The sequence below is a fragment of the Megalobrama amblycephala genome, linkage group LG13 (genome assembly GCF_018812025.1).
Source record: "Megalobrama amblycephala isolate DHTTF-2021 linkage group LG13, ASM1881202v1, whole genome shotgun sequence".
NCBI classification, from domain to species: domain Eukaryota; kingdom Metazoa; phylum Chordata; class Actinopteri; order Cypriniformes; family Xenocyprididae; genus Megalobrama; species Megalobrama amblycephala.
Genome location: NC_063056.1, coordinates 11,729,477 through 11,743,997, shown reverse-complemented (window position 1 = coordinate 11,743,997; position 14,521 = coordinate 11,729,477). Strand labels below are relative to the sequence as shown.

The 14,521-nt window shown below is 36.1% G+C and overlaps 1 protein-coding gene across 6 annotated transcripts in view; it reads right to left on the bottom strand.

Moving 5' to 3' along the window:
* Positions 1 to 3,427: 3,427 nt before the first annotated feature.
* cobl (cordon-bleu WH2 repeat protein) overlaps positions 3,428 to 14,521 on the bottom strand; it is a 125,784-nt gene continuing 114,690 nt past the window's right edge. For all 6 annotated transcript variants that reach the window (XM_048152329.1, XM_048152326.1, XM_048152324.1 and 3 more), the window contains 5 exons: positions 11,952 to 12,070; positions 9,407 to 11,172; positions 9,156 to 9,275; positions 7,704 to 7,970; positions 3,428 to 4,627 (listed from right to left, as the gene is read on the bottom strand). In XM_048152329.1, the coding sequence (XP_048008286.1) occupies positions 4,544 to 4,627; positions 7,704 to 7,970; positions 9,156 to 9,275; positions 9,407 to 11,172; positions 11,952 to 12,070 (2,356 nt within the window). In that variant the 3' untranslated portion in view covers positions 3,428 to 4,543. The remainder of the gene's footprint in view (positions 4,628 to 7,703; positions 7,971 to 9,155; positions 9,276 to 9,406; positions 11,173 to 11,951; positions 12,071 to 14,521) is intronic.

Here is a 14,521-nt window from a genome sequence, read left to right as displayed (position 1 = left end):
ATCAAGCCTTTGTATATGAAACTACTCAGTTCTCTAGGATTCTAGCATTCACTCTTAAAAATAAAACTTCTTTGTTGGAATCTATGGTTCCATAAAGAACCTTTAACATCCATGGATCCTTTCCACTGAACTAAACACTCTTAGTAAAGGTTCCGAAAAGGCACAGTGATGCCATAAAAGATCCATTTAGGTTCCATAAAGAACCTTTCAGTGATCAGTTTTTATGTGGAATTTGTGGAATGAAATGTTCCATGAATGTTAAAGGTTTTTTATGGAACCACATTCTAACCAATAATTTTTATTTATGCTAGAATTCTAGAACTATAGGTAGTCTCATATACAAAGACTTGACATATCAGATGGAAATCACAGATGTTTGAATTTTTAAGATTGAAGGTTCTTTGTACAACGGTTGGCTTTGTCCAAATTTGGGTTGAAACAACCCAGCATTTTTTAGAGTGTAGAGGGGAAAAAAAGGTTCCTTAGATTGTTCTTCACACAAAGAAAAAATGTTCTGTTCTTCAGTATATTTTTTTTAATTTTTTAATAACAAAATTCAAGTTTTCAATACACATTAATCCTTCTTCCAAAACGTGATTTTGTCATATCCTGATTCACTATGGTAAGCCTTTTATAAGTATTTATAATTTAGACCTGGATGGTTTTCACTGGAAATTGCACACACTTGGCTGTGCATGTCTCATCATATCCGTAAATACAGGAAAGTCTCCAAGGAATCACCTGTTATTGTTTTTAAAAAAACGCAGAACGGAGGAAAGCCTGCTGACAAAAAAAGAGCACGACAGAGCTCGCAATGCAAGGAGAACCAACATTGGCTTGGCTTTTCAGAGAACTGAGGCATTTGAAATGTAAAAGTGGCAGAAATTACATTTTTTTAGCACTCAACAGTTGAATAAGGTATATTATTGAACAGATAAACTGCCATATTACTCTCTAACAGAGTTCATTGTAAAGCATTATCTATTGTGAAGGGTCATATTCATCCGCACAGTCGAAGCACAACCAAAACATTGTTCTTCCACAAAATGCATGCAGTTTTTTTGTAACTGATAGAGGGCCAAAAGTTACATAGTGTACCTTTAAGAAATAATCAATGACAGATTCTGTCATTGCTGTGAGAAAAACAAACAGAAGCCTTTATTTTTAACCACACTACCTTCTATGTTGTTTACTCCCAAGATGTTCTTTAGGGCATCTGTTTTACCCCCCAGTGCATCCAGACACTTTGGGTGAAAGCTCATTTGTATAAAAGACATAAAAATCATTAAAACAGTCTGTGCCCTATTCCACTGTAAATCAAATATGTTCCTTAACCAAATATACTTACAAACATTTAAATCTCTGAAATATCAAATAAACTCAGTCCTATCTGATTTCCATGGGTCAAATCTATTAACGAGAATGCCACGTTAGAATACCTGCATACATTATTGTACAATAACGATGTCTCTCTATCTTAATGCATGTATATATTCACTGTGACCTTTGATCTAATTTCTCTAGAGTTCGTTTTTCTTTACTAATGGCTGCCCTGGTTTGGAAGCAAACAGTCATTTTGCAGTTTCGTAACACATATCAGAATGGCCACAAACGAGCCGGAATTCTGACCAACAGAGGAATTGTGGGAGGGGAAGAATTTACTGCCATCCACCATAGAGGGGATTACCCCATCAAGACGAGGAGGAGCCTGCCCAGAGACAGACAGCCCACAACCCTCAGAACACATGGGTTCTGCCAAAATATGTAATAACACATTAATATAGGAAAGAGAGGGTGGTTTATGGTGCCAAATGAGGCACGATAGTGCATATCAACAGGCCTCTCTTTGATATTTTTGAAAACTTTTGCACCCATCAAACGTAAACAGACTTTTAAACATGCACTTGGAGAGTAACAAATTAGTGGGTCTAAATTACAATTTGTCAGACATACAAATCATACACCATAAAATGCCTGGATAACAAATAACACTGTTTTATGATGTGGATTGAGCGAAACTGCAATTGATGGAGTCTGCTATGAGTTGGCTGTCCATTAATATCTTGTTACAAGAAAGACTTACTCTAGGATGTTTTTGTGAGTCATGAGAGTTCTGATGTTGTCATCCATCTGAAGACTGATCTGATCATTGCCAGTAAAGGAGTCTCAACCTTTGGTATAACTTCATAAACATTGGTTTGGGAATGGCTTTTGATAGAGGTCTGTGTGCTATCTAATTTTGAGATACCATACAAAACCAACCAAAACCTTGCTAAACCTGTTTCAGGTTCCCCCGGGCTCAAATCAGATAGCAGACCTCAGCCTAAGCAGACCTAAGCTAACTTTCTGTAAAACATTTGGCTATATGGTCTGAAATGACTTCAATTTGTTTGATTTTAGCCAAAGTGTTCACTTACAGGCATTTGGAGCACTAAAGAATGTCGTAGAATCAATAATACCATTACAGGAGGATATATTGTATCTTTTAAATCACCTTTAGAGATCACAGGATTTCCACACCTCTCGGCCAGTAAATTTCCATGACTTTTTTGTATTTTCTGAGAGGTGAATTTCTTAATCGTGGAAACCACTGTGATTTAAGGGTTAGGAAAATTCTTAGGTGAAACCATGAAATCCCCATCCAACTGTTTTGTAGCTAAAGCTTATCATTTCAATCAGCCTCAAAGTTGCTCATCATTATCGGTTGTTTAATCAACCTTAAGCTACCAAGCCAGTAAGGGCTGTCTCAGAGAGCCTTTATTGTCAAAGTTTTGTTCATCATATGGAGAATATAACGGTTTCATGGCGATAGTCCAAACATATGCCAGAACCGTTGTCAGAGACAGCTGGAGAACAAGATGAACAAGTGGAGTGATAAACAGAGACATGGTGAAAGAGGTATATAATCTTGCATGACAAGCCAGTTTTTCCTGACAGGACATGAACCTTAAAAATCATGTATTAGTTCTTTAAAATGTTGTCCTATGCTGGCAAGTTGTTTGAAATGTTAACCTAACATATCATACTGTAAAACATATACAGTTTTGTGATTGGGTACCATGCTGTTAAAGCGTAAACATGTAAAGAAGCAAGAATATTGGTCACGGTGTGACAAGTGAATTGTAAAATGTCTGAAATATTCCAAAAATAAATTTATATTAATTCCAGTTTAAGATTGGACTAGTCACACTTGTCACACTGTGACCAGTCCAATCTTAAACTGGAATGAATATAAATTTATTTTTGGAATATTTCAGACATTTTACAATTCATTTCTTATTTAACTTTTATTTTATTTAGACTAAAAGCTCAGCGCCATGACAAACACTGCAAAAATACAATGGTATCATTTCTTTTAGAGTGTATGCATACACATTGTCATTCCTCAAAATAATTGCAAGCAATGAAAAATGAAAAGACTGCAAAATTCATGAATCAATAGTTTATTGATGTACAAGTTTGATTCAGTTTGCGCTGCAATCCAAAAAAAAAGAAAAGAAAAAACATTACAAAAGAATTATTTAAAAATCTCTTTCATTACACTTATGCTTTAGTGTCAGATTTGTAATGTACTATTTTAGTATAATTTTTTAACACAATTTCCAACTTGCGCATACCCAAGTCATTGATTCAATTAGATTACAACCGTACAGGTCTGTCATATAATGCTAAATAAGAACAACATAAAAAAAAAAAAAAAGTGTAAATATATTAAACAATTTACTCTAAATGTAGTAGTGTATGCTTTTCCCAAAGAAATAAATTAGAGCTGAAGCACCATGACAGCTCAACATTACAGTTGTTCAGCAGTTTGGTGAAAAGGTATTGATTACATTATGTCCGATCATACAGTATCTATAAGGCTTTCAAAATAATCTATAAGTGTTTTCAAAATAATCAGTTTTACAAAAAGTGCATTAGTATTGGTCAAATATACGGCATGTGTATCTACAATGCTTAAAAATCATTGTCAAGAGTGGTCCATTGTTAATAGTCCACTTTCATAATGGAAATAGTAGAATGGTCATTTTTTGAAAATTCATATTTTGAAAATAACAAAACATTTAAAGAAACAGTTTTATAATAACAATTAAATAAAAATCTCTCAGTGTTTTCCATTTTATCACCTAGTGTTCCTTTAAAAAAGATAAATCAATAAGCATATTGCCAAAGACTGTTGTGACTGGCAGGTGGATGCAGCCCACCAACTTATACTGATGCAACAGCAAATACCTGTATAATATATTCAGGTATAATACTGATAGAAATATAGAAGTCAGGCAGACATATATGGAAAAAAAAAAAATCAAACTCCAAGCAGCATTAACAAAGAGCTTCAAATGTCAATATTACACATCAGTAGCAGGACATAATCTGCCTGAAACTAAGCAAATTAGTATTGGCACGGATGTGAAGCAGCATATCACTATAAATAAAGAAGGCTGTGATGATTGTGTTAACATTTATGCTAATGCCGTTGCAGAAAATGCTAAAACACCAGATTTGGCGGTTCCTGAAACCCAAACAGTGATCCAGTGAAGGCTCAGTGTCCATTAGAAAGTGCTGATGTTGCCTGAATGGTTCCAAGTCTCCCATTTACTTGCCGTCTTGTCTGTGTGACAGGGACCTGTAAAATTTAAAGTCTTAATTTGTAATATTTGTGTCATTTATTTAAGAGCCAAATACTTTGTGTTGCCAAATGTGTTGCCATTAGCCCTTTTTACACATACACTCTTTACAGGTAAATTACCATTTAGAGGTCATGTGTTAACAGGACCTTTTTAAAAAAAAAAAAAAAAAAAAAAATACAGGTAAATCAGTTCTGGCATTTTTCCAGAATGAGAGGTTGTAACATTACTAGTAAATTACCAGTATGACGCTATGTGTGAACAAAGAATAGGATTACCAGTATGAGCACGTACGAGTTCAGAATGTGCTGACGTAAGAATTTTGCTGTGGGCCAGTCATAATGCTCTGTCAGAGCTGTTTATGGTAAGTTCCGCTGCTTTTAATTGTATTTCTGTGTAAATGTGCTAGATGGACATCTGACAATTGCGCCAAGTCTTGAGTTCATCAATGCCTTCTTTTCCATTCATCAGCTCTATGGCTCTGCAGTTGCTATTGTGTACTACAGTAACTGCAGTACTGTAGTAACTATTATGTGTTGTGTGATTTTAAGAGCAAAAACACATTCTGTGTGATCATCCTCTTGCGCCTGTCATTCAGTAGTACCAAAAAAAATGATGTCAAATTGGACTGAAAGGGCTTGACAGTGTAAGTTTTTCACTTGCATTTGAAACTAAAAGGAGATGTGTGTGAACTGTACAGACCAAATATGCACATAAAGTCCCCTAGTCCTCTTTTTTTAATTATTAATATTTTTTAATATTTTAAACAGTAAGATTAATAATATTTATTCTAATATTTTTAAAATACACTTCTCTAATGCACACCAAGACTGCATTTATTTGATCATAAATACAGTAAAACACTAACATTATGAATTATTATAATTTAAAATAACTTTTTTCTATTTTACATATTTTAAAATGTAATTTTTTCATGTGACAGCAAAGCTGTTTTTAAAATTTTTTTTTATCAGGAAACATTTCTTATTATCAATATTTAACAATAAAACAGGTGTGCTGCTTAATATTTTTATGGAAACTATTTTTTTCAGAATGTTTTGATGATAGATAGAAAGTACATACACTGCGTTCCAAATTATTATGCAATTGACATATCAGTAAGATTTCAGTACAATAAACATTCAGATTTTAGTTTTTCTAAGAAAATGTTTGTTTGTTTATTTATCCATGTCTTTTTAGATAACTGGTATCAATCTCAGACAAAATAATTTGCCAGGTCTATGGAAACCCTACTTAGAGGTTGTTCCACATTATTAAGCAAGTCACAGTTCTCATGCAATATGGGGAGGAAGAAAGATCTTTCTGAAGATGAAAAGCATGAAATGGTGCAATGTTGTGCAAAAGGCACGAAAACAACTAATATTGTGTGAAACTGAATGGAGATTATCGAATTATCATAAGATTTGTGAGTGATTTAGAGCACAGCAGACCTCGGTCAGATAAAGGCTTATTGAGGAAAGTTCCTGTCAAAAAAATGTATTGTATTAAAAGGGCAGCTATAAAAAAAGCCAGTGTTGAGCAGCAAACAGGTATTTGAAGCTGCTGGTGTCTCTGGAGTCTTGAGAACCTCACCATGCAGGCTGGCAGTTGTGTGTAAAGATGCATTTTAGACACCACTAACCAAACCTAACAAAGAGAAACATTTACAGTGGGTTTAGAAATACATTTTCAAACAGTTGTATTGCTGTGGTGTTTTTTGCAGCATGGGATAGAGCATAGTGCATTGTACAATAGTGCATTGTACTATGCACTATCCTCCTTTTTATACCATAGCTGAAAATGGCCAGTTATGAACTCCACATATCTTGCAAAAGTCATTTTAATACCCTCCATCTCACTTCCCAGTATTCCAGCCCAAATCATCACCCACCAGCTCCTTGCTGACGTCGCAGTCTTGTTGGAACGTGGTGGCCATTCACCAACCATCCAGAAATCCATCCATTTAGACCATGCATTGTAGTACGGCATTAGTCAGTGAATAAAACTATTTAAAAGTGTCTTCATGTATTTCTAAACCCACTGTAAATGTTTCTCTTTGTGAGGTTTGGTTTGGAGTGGCTGAAATGCATCTTTACACACAACTGCCAGCCAGCATGGAGAGCTTCTTGAGACTCCAGAGACACCAGCAGCTTCAAATACCTGTTTGCTGCTCAACACTGGCTTTTTTATAGCTGCCTTTTTAATACAATTAATTTTTTAACAGGAACTTTCCTCAATAAGCCTTTATCTGACCAAGTTCTGCTGTGCTCTAAATCACTCACAAATCTTATGATAATTCGATAATCTCCATTCAGTTTCACACAATATTAGTTGTTTTCATGCCTTTTGCACAACATTGCACCATTTCATGCTTTTCATCTTCAATAAGATCTTTCTTCCTCCCCATATTGCATGAGAACTGTGACTTGCTTAATAATGTGGAACAACCTCTAAGTAGGGTTTCCATAGATCTGGCAAATTATTTTGTCTGAGATTGATTCCAGTTATCTAAAAAGACATGGATAAATAAATGAACAAACATTTTCTTAGAAAAACTAAAATCTGAATGTTTATTGTACAGAAATCTTACTGATTTGTCTCTTGCATAATAATTTGGAACGCAGTGTAAGTACAGCATGTATTTGTTACAGAAATCTTTTATAACATTATTAATGTCTTTATTGTCACTTTTAATCAATTTAATGCACCCTTGCTGAATAAAAGTATTAAATTCTTTAAAAATAACTGTAGTGTATATTCTATATATTATTTATTTTTCACATTACAAAATTCTTTGCCCAAATATTCAACACCTATCATTTTACCTAATATATCTTGCCTTTAAAATAATAAGAAAGTATGAAATTAGCAAGCGCATAGCAAAGACATTTTATGCATCCATATGGTTTTTAAATAGTAACAGAAAATGTGTTTTTGTTTATTATAATTATAGTAACTTTTGTATGCTGATGCCTGTTGTGTTACTGTCTATAATTTTATGGAAGAATAGTAAAATACCAAATGTAGTAAATTTAACTCAAATCTCATAAGTGAGAGCAATAATGAGCCTCTTACCTTCCTCAGTCGTTGAGCCCCAGAGCCTGAGCGAATGGCATCCAGAAGAGCCTCTCGGGCCGCCTCTGGGTTTCCTCCAGCAGGCAGCACTAGAGGGGGCTTGGCTGGAGCTAAAGGGGGAGGTGGTGGAGGACTGAAAGCTGGAGGTGGGGGTGGCACAAAAGCAAGAGGAGAAGTAGGAGGAGGTGAGATAACATCTCTCTGGACATTTCTGTCCTCCTCAACCTTTTTTAGCTGCTCCAACTCCTTAGCTGCTCCTGATTTGGTCTAGAAGCACAACAACGAAGTGGCATTTATAGTAAACTGATAATCACAACCAGGCTGCATGTAAATCAATTTTGTTTTTTGAAAAATGAACAAACAACATTCTTTATCAAACAAGTTTCCCAAACAAACACTCCACCCATCTCCCACTGGTTCTAATTTTGCAGTACAGTGATTGGCGACCCCCAACAATTTAATCAATGAAGCTGTCTGTCTACCATGTAAAGATGTGGTCATTTACCATTGCTCTACATAATTTTAATCTTAATTGGAATGCGGTCAGAACTAAAGTTTGAATACGCATGTGGAGCGGGCATATGATCGGTTTCAGCTCGGAGCTCCGCGATGAGTTTAACAAGTCTAGCCACGTGGATTATAGAGCATAAAGTATCCATGTTTAAAGTTTTTATAGACGTATTTTACACATTCTCCTGCACCAAACATGAACCAGCACGGTGTATGCACACATATTTCATCAAGTCTTCTTCAAATGAAATATATGTGCAAACTGGACACTGATACATGTATCTAAACGCGATGACACGATTATTCTGATGAACAAAAGACTTAGAGAATGGACAAAAATTAAACCATGTCTTTATTCTTTCTGTGTTAAACTATGTGTCGTTTATCATGAGACTGTAGTGCTCGTAAACATAACGAGAGTATTATTAACCCTTTTAAACATTCTTGTGCATTTCTCCCTTGTGCTTGGGAGTTTGTTGTCATTTTTCTCTGTGCTCATATTCATTATTCTGTATAATGAGTGTGTTGTATGTCTCTGTTTTATTGGTTGTTCTCTCCCCTCTTCCCCCCCTCTACACTCCCACTTTTCCAGAGCTTTACATGCCCATTTTTACAGAGTTTTTCCAGCTCAGAGATGTGAATGACCAGGCTAAAACGGGCGGGGTTTCATGACCTTTTAAGGTACGGTTACATTTACCATTGCTTAGAGCAATTTAGAGGGGGAAACCCCATAATTTCAGTAGAAATCAGCTTGGAATTTTATGTGATGCTGAAAATTGTTTCACATTGGGTTATGGGTTGAGATGGTCACAAAAAGCTGCTTTGTTTGAAAGTGACTTCTGTGTGAGTTTTATTTAGTACATCACTACACAATTGACAATTTTTGCCCATTAAATTTTGCTAATGTGACTGTGCCTTAAGTCTTACTAATATTTAGCTTACCTTCTTCAGTCTGGCAGAGTTGCTTGGAGCTCTTATTGCTGAAAGAAGTGCAGAACGCTCGTTCTCTGCATCATTGTAAGATGGCTTCTTAAATGTGCAGCTGGTAGATATGTCAGATACCTGGACAATATGAAAAGTAATATAATGATATTATATTATATTTTAACAAAATTGTTTTTAAGAATCCCTGCTTAACAGGACATTCCAGAAAAGCTGATAAATATACTTTCATGCTGTGACTCACAGTTTACCTTTCTGAGGCGTTCAATGCCCTCTCCAGACTGAATGGCCTCCATTAGAGAGCTATGGATAGAAGTTTCCTTTTGGACAGGCTTAAAAATAACAGGCTTGAACTTCTTAACTGGTCCAAACACTTTACCCTGGTTTGGTTCAGCTGGAATCTCAGATTTGTATAACTCTGGCTTCTTTGTAAGTGTGGTGTCTATTGGCGTCTTTTGAGCAGAGGTGGTGTCTGGGAACTTATTGATTGATGTGGCTTCTTCAGAGGAAGATTCCATGTGTTTAATGTGAGCAGACACATGTGTTGAGAGTGGGATTTTGTTATTCAAGGGATGTGAGTCCAGAGATTTGTTTCTGTCTTCCCCATGCAGAGTGCCTTTTTCAATACTGCTTATCCTCTCAGAACTTGCCGGCTTTTCTGCAACATGACTGGGGTAATTTTGCAGGCATTTAAGATGTCCAAAAGAAGGCACAGAATTTTCAGTGGGTTTGAAAGAGGAAGCAGGTTTGTGTATGTTTGTAGGTCTAACCTCATTATTTAACAGTTGATTGACAGGTTTTTTGACACTAACATTGGACTCTGATGGTGCCTGCATGATATCTACTTTAGTATTGGGAATGCTATTGTTTTTAGCAATGGCGGAAGCAACGTATTGGCTGGAGGTTCTTCTGGAGGGTATAAGAAAAGAGAGATCACGCCTTTCAGCTGTGAAAGAGTGATTCTCTGCAGGTTCTGGGAATGAAGGCTTACTTGCCACTACAGATATAGGCTTCCTTTCCAATATAATGACCTCTTTGTGTGTTTCCTCGGGAGGTGTTTTCAGTGAAAGTTTAGATACTCCAGACACAATCAAGGGTTTGAACACATCAGTATCTCTATTGTTTATAATGGGTCCTTGGTTGGTCGCAGTTGATTGGTCTTGCTTCTCTGCGGAGCTCCAAAAGGCTTTGGCTTTGCCCAATGGGGATTTTTCTGTATTAGTATCCACATCGGGATTGCTGTTTTTTGCTGGGCAAGTGGAAATCTGTTTTCCTGTAACCATGTTGCCCTGTTCATCAATCTTAATGGCACCTAGGACTAAAGAGCCTGTAGGCTTGGTCTGGGACATAGCTGGTTTTGGAGGGATGACAGTGAAGGTTTTCATTCCAAAGCGAGAGACTGAACTTTGGGTGATCTTACCCTGAGTTGTCAATACTCTGGTAATAGTTGTCCTGTCCTCATAAGCAGGCTCTGTACTGAACCTCTGGACCATAGGTGCAGATTTGAGTCTCTCGTCAGGAACCTTTTGAACGGTCTGAACAGCCGGACGCACAAAACTTTGGAACTTCTGTGATACAATGTTTTTCGGACTCTTTAGTTCTTCAGTTTCAGCTTTACTCTTAGTCTCAGAGCTGAAGACTGTCTTCTGTTCCATATTGTCCATCCGCTTAGTGTCTCGTGACAAGTTCTTGTTGGTTAGAGATGCACTTGTGGTTTTCTCAATAACTGTGAGTGTAGTCACTTCTGACTGCTTTTCTATGTCTGGAGATGAACTTCTGTGTTTCTCCTCTGTCAGGCAGGCATTGTTGTTTTTGTTTTTGATAGCTTCACATGGGGTACACATTTGGCTGGTGATGTTTTGCGTGCTGCTCAACAATTCTGCCTCACACTCACTCGTGCTGAACCGGTCATCATCAAGAATGTCATCAATGGTTGTAACTGGAATGTCCATGTCAACAATGGACACAGGTATTTCATCATCCACAAACACAGATGCTCCTCCTGAGTGATTAATGTCTAAGATGCAGGGAAAACAAGTTAATAAATAAATCAGTAATTCATAGGGCTAACAGTGTTCATGGTATGGCAGCTAAAGTGCCAGGAACATGTTTACCTAAATTATTTCTTAGCAATTAACAGAATGGATAACTGGTAGAACAAAATTTTTAAAGGATCATGAAACACTAAAATACATTTTCTGAGATTTTAACAGAGGTATGTTTGCTGCACATCATAGAAGACAACTTTAGCATCCGTTAATTCTAAATATAGGAGAAAATTGGTTCGTTTTAAGCTTTTTTGCAATATTTTTGTCTTTCAGTTTTAAATCCTTTATTGTCAACATCACATGATGTGATGTTTTCTTAAACCTATAATACATAGATGACTCACCAGTATCTCATAATAATTCATGAGACTTTAATGCAGAGTACAAATGTAAACAGCAGTGCATTTATTTGTGCATTAAATTATAGCTGTCACAGAATGTGTGTATAAGTAATGTACCGTGAGATTGCATGCATTTGTTAATTTTGTTGCATGTAATGGTGAATTTCAGCATGCATTTGAGAGAATATTCACTGTATGAGAGTGAAATAAAACTGTCTGAATCAGAAGATGCTATTATGTTGTCTGTATTCACCCTCCACTCGCAGCTTACCACACCCCATTTTGTAGTATTTTTCAAAACTATGGTAAAAACTAACAGAGGGTTTCATGACCCTTTAAAGTATTAATGATGAAGCAAAGTTGAGTGGTTGGACCTTAATCATTAACTTTATCCATGAGTAATTTACCTGCCAGATTTGCGTCTAGATCGGCAAGAGTGAGGTGTATCTGTGCGGTAATCTCTGGATCTTCTTCATATCCATTTTGTCTCTTGATTGACTGCTGTCCTCGCTGAATATTTCCAGTACTGAGAAATAAATAAATCATCTCAGCTGGTTGTGTATTTGTAACAAGCAAGTAAAAGAAGTGACCAAATTTAGTAAAGCTGTCCCTAGTATCAACGATACTCTTAAGGTAATACTGCATTTCTGTATAAGAGTAAATAATAAATTGCATATTTGTCTAGTTATTAGGTTTATTTTGTGCCTCACATACAAGGTTTGAGTCAGTGTTCAATATCAACTGTACGAAAATAACACAACATATACATGACATTACAGAATAAGATCTACAATATTAGACGGGAGGTGGAACTCTTTATCATGTGCTCATTTCAGGTTTAGAGTTGTATTTATCAACAATAAGAATTCCACCTGTTTATAATTCCAACTCTTTATTCCGAACAGAACTCCTGAGCTCTCTTTGTACTTGGCAAAAAACAATCACATTATTTAAATACATTCACCAGGCACTACAAAATGATTGGGTGAGGTGTGAAGATGAGAACACGAGCCTAAAAAAATGTGTGTTTTAACACCCTTGGAAAAGGCTGCTTTTACAGATGACCGAGTGGAAAAACTAATAGCCCTTTCCTGGAAAAAGAAAAGAGCGTGAGAAGACAGAATGGAGTTCTATAGTGGAGACAGAGCCGGAGTGAGAAGCTTGAGGTGAGGCTGCAGGCTTTGGCGGAGAATCCACACATATACATCTGGATAACAGTCAGCACTTTCAGCTCCATAAAGCAAAGTTTTAAAAAGCCAGACTCCTCAGTCAGCCCTGGAGGAACACTGGCTGGCTGGAAAAGGATAAACGTGAGACTGGCTGAACTGTGGGAATGAATTGATAGTGGTAAACAGAGAGAATGAGAGAGATAAATCCTTTGCTCTGTCTCCTCTCTGCTTGGGAGAGCTTTTGATTCCTGTCCAGCAGAGAAATAAAAGTCCATTGAACATATTGATCTTATGGAGTTCAAATAATGTGTGGTAGATCAGGTGTGGTGAATATGACTGTTTGTAGATTTAATTTAAAATATCTGAAACATAAAACCATTACAAATCCAACTCAAATATGTGGGTAAAATGTTTCAGAGCCATGTTTCATTATACTTCACTGTTTTTGTACCAATCCCTTCTAGAAAGTCCAGCTACTACCAGCTTAAAGTCAAGATGACCCTATCACTCAAATCTGACCTATTTACTTTCTTAATACACATTAATGCTCCTATTGTGCAAGATTCAGCAATGCGCATTATTTTGAAGAAGAAAAAAAATGATTTTCTTTATAATCTTTTATCAAAGTGTATTAATTTGCTCTACTTCTGAATGACTTTTTTGCCCTTTCCTGCTGACATCATACAGTGTTAACCAATTAATATCAGTAAATTTTAACCAATAGCCAAATATCTATTTAGCCATTGTTTCAGGCTACTAATAAACAATTGCATTCTATTCTGGTGCGAATATGGTTTGGAGATCTGGTCTCACATTTCTCATTAAATATTTTATTTCACTTGGGGTAAGGGAAGCAAATTTCAATTAACAAGATGGGTCAAAAAAGCTATTTCATGTTGACTCTAAGATGGTAGCTACAGTTGGCTGGTCCAAGCTGGTTTAGATGGTTGACCAGCCAAACTATAGTACCAGCAGGGAAGTAGGAAAAACATGTTGGGGGTTGGAATCTTTAGGCATGATCTGATCCGTTTCAGATTCTTGGAGTCACAACCTGATTCCAAAACAAATCATATCAGATGTTTTGTCCTGTATGTTTAATCCCTTAAGACATAACTAAATGCTTACATTAATTTCTTGTCAAAAAAGCATGTTGAGATGTAAGTGCATTTAACTGCTTACACAGGATTCACACATAGCCATATGCAACAAGCGCTCTTCACAAAGCACACAAGTATTTGAAAGCAGCCGTCTGTCAGTAAGTGAGCTTCTTGTATTAAATATATAGACCTACTGCATAAATTATGCTTTGTAGAGCATTTTGAGAGGAAAATGCTGAAACACCACAGCGTAACAAGAAAAGATGTACACCCTCCTGTGCAATAACGCCTGCAATTGTTCTTGTAATTAGCCTTAACCTTTTCAAACTTTATAGAAGATTGTTATAGGCAGGGCTGGACGATTATGACCTAAAATCAAAACCTCGATTAACTGAACATTTTACCTCAATTTCGATTAATGAATGATTATTTTGTTTCTGTTATTTTATTTATTTATTTATTTATTTTGCCCTCATAGTTCACTTGCAAGTTCACATTTACATATGTACTGTAAATATGCTTGACTATTAAAGATGGGATATTTTTTCCAATTGAAAGTGTGATCTGACATCATAGCTCACTTTCACCAGTTATTTTATCTATAATTTGTAACATTTCTTACAGATTTCTGCTCGTTGTAAATCAGATACAAATAAATTAGCACAGTACCAGTACATAATGAGAGCGATTGTGTGTGTGAATTAGTTATAC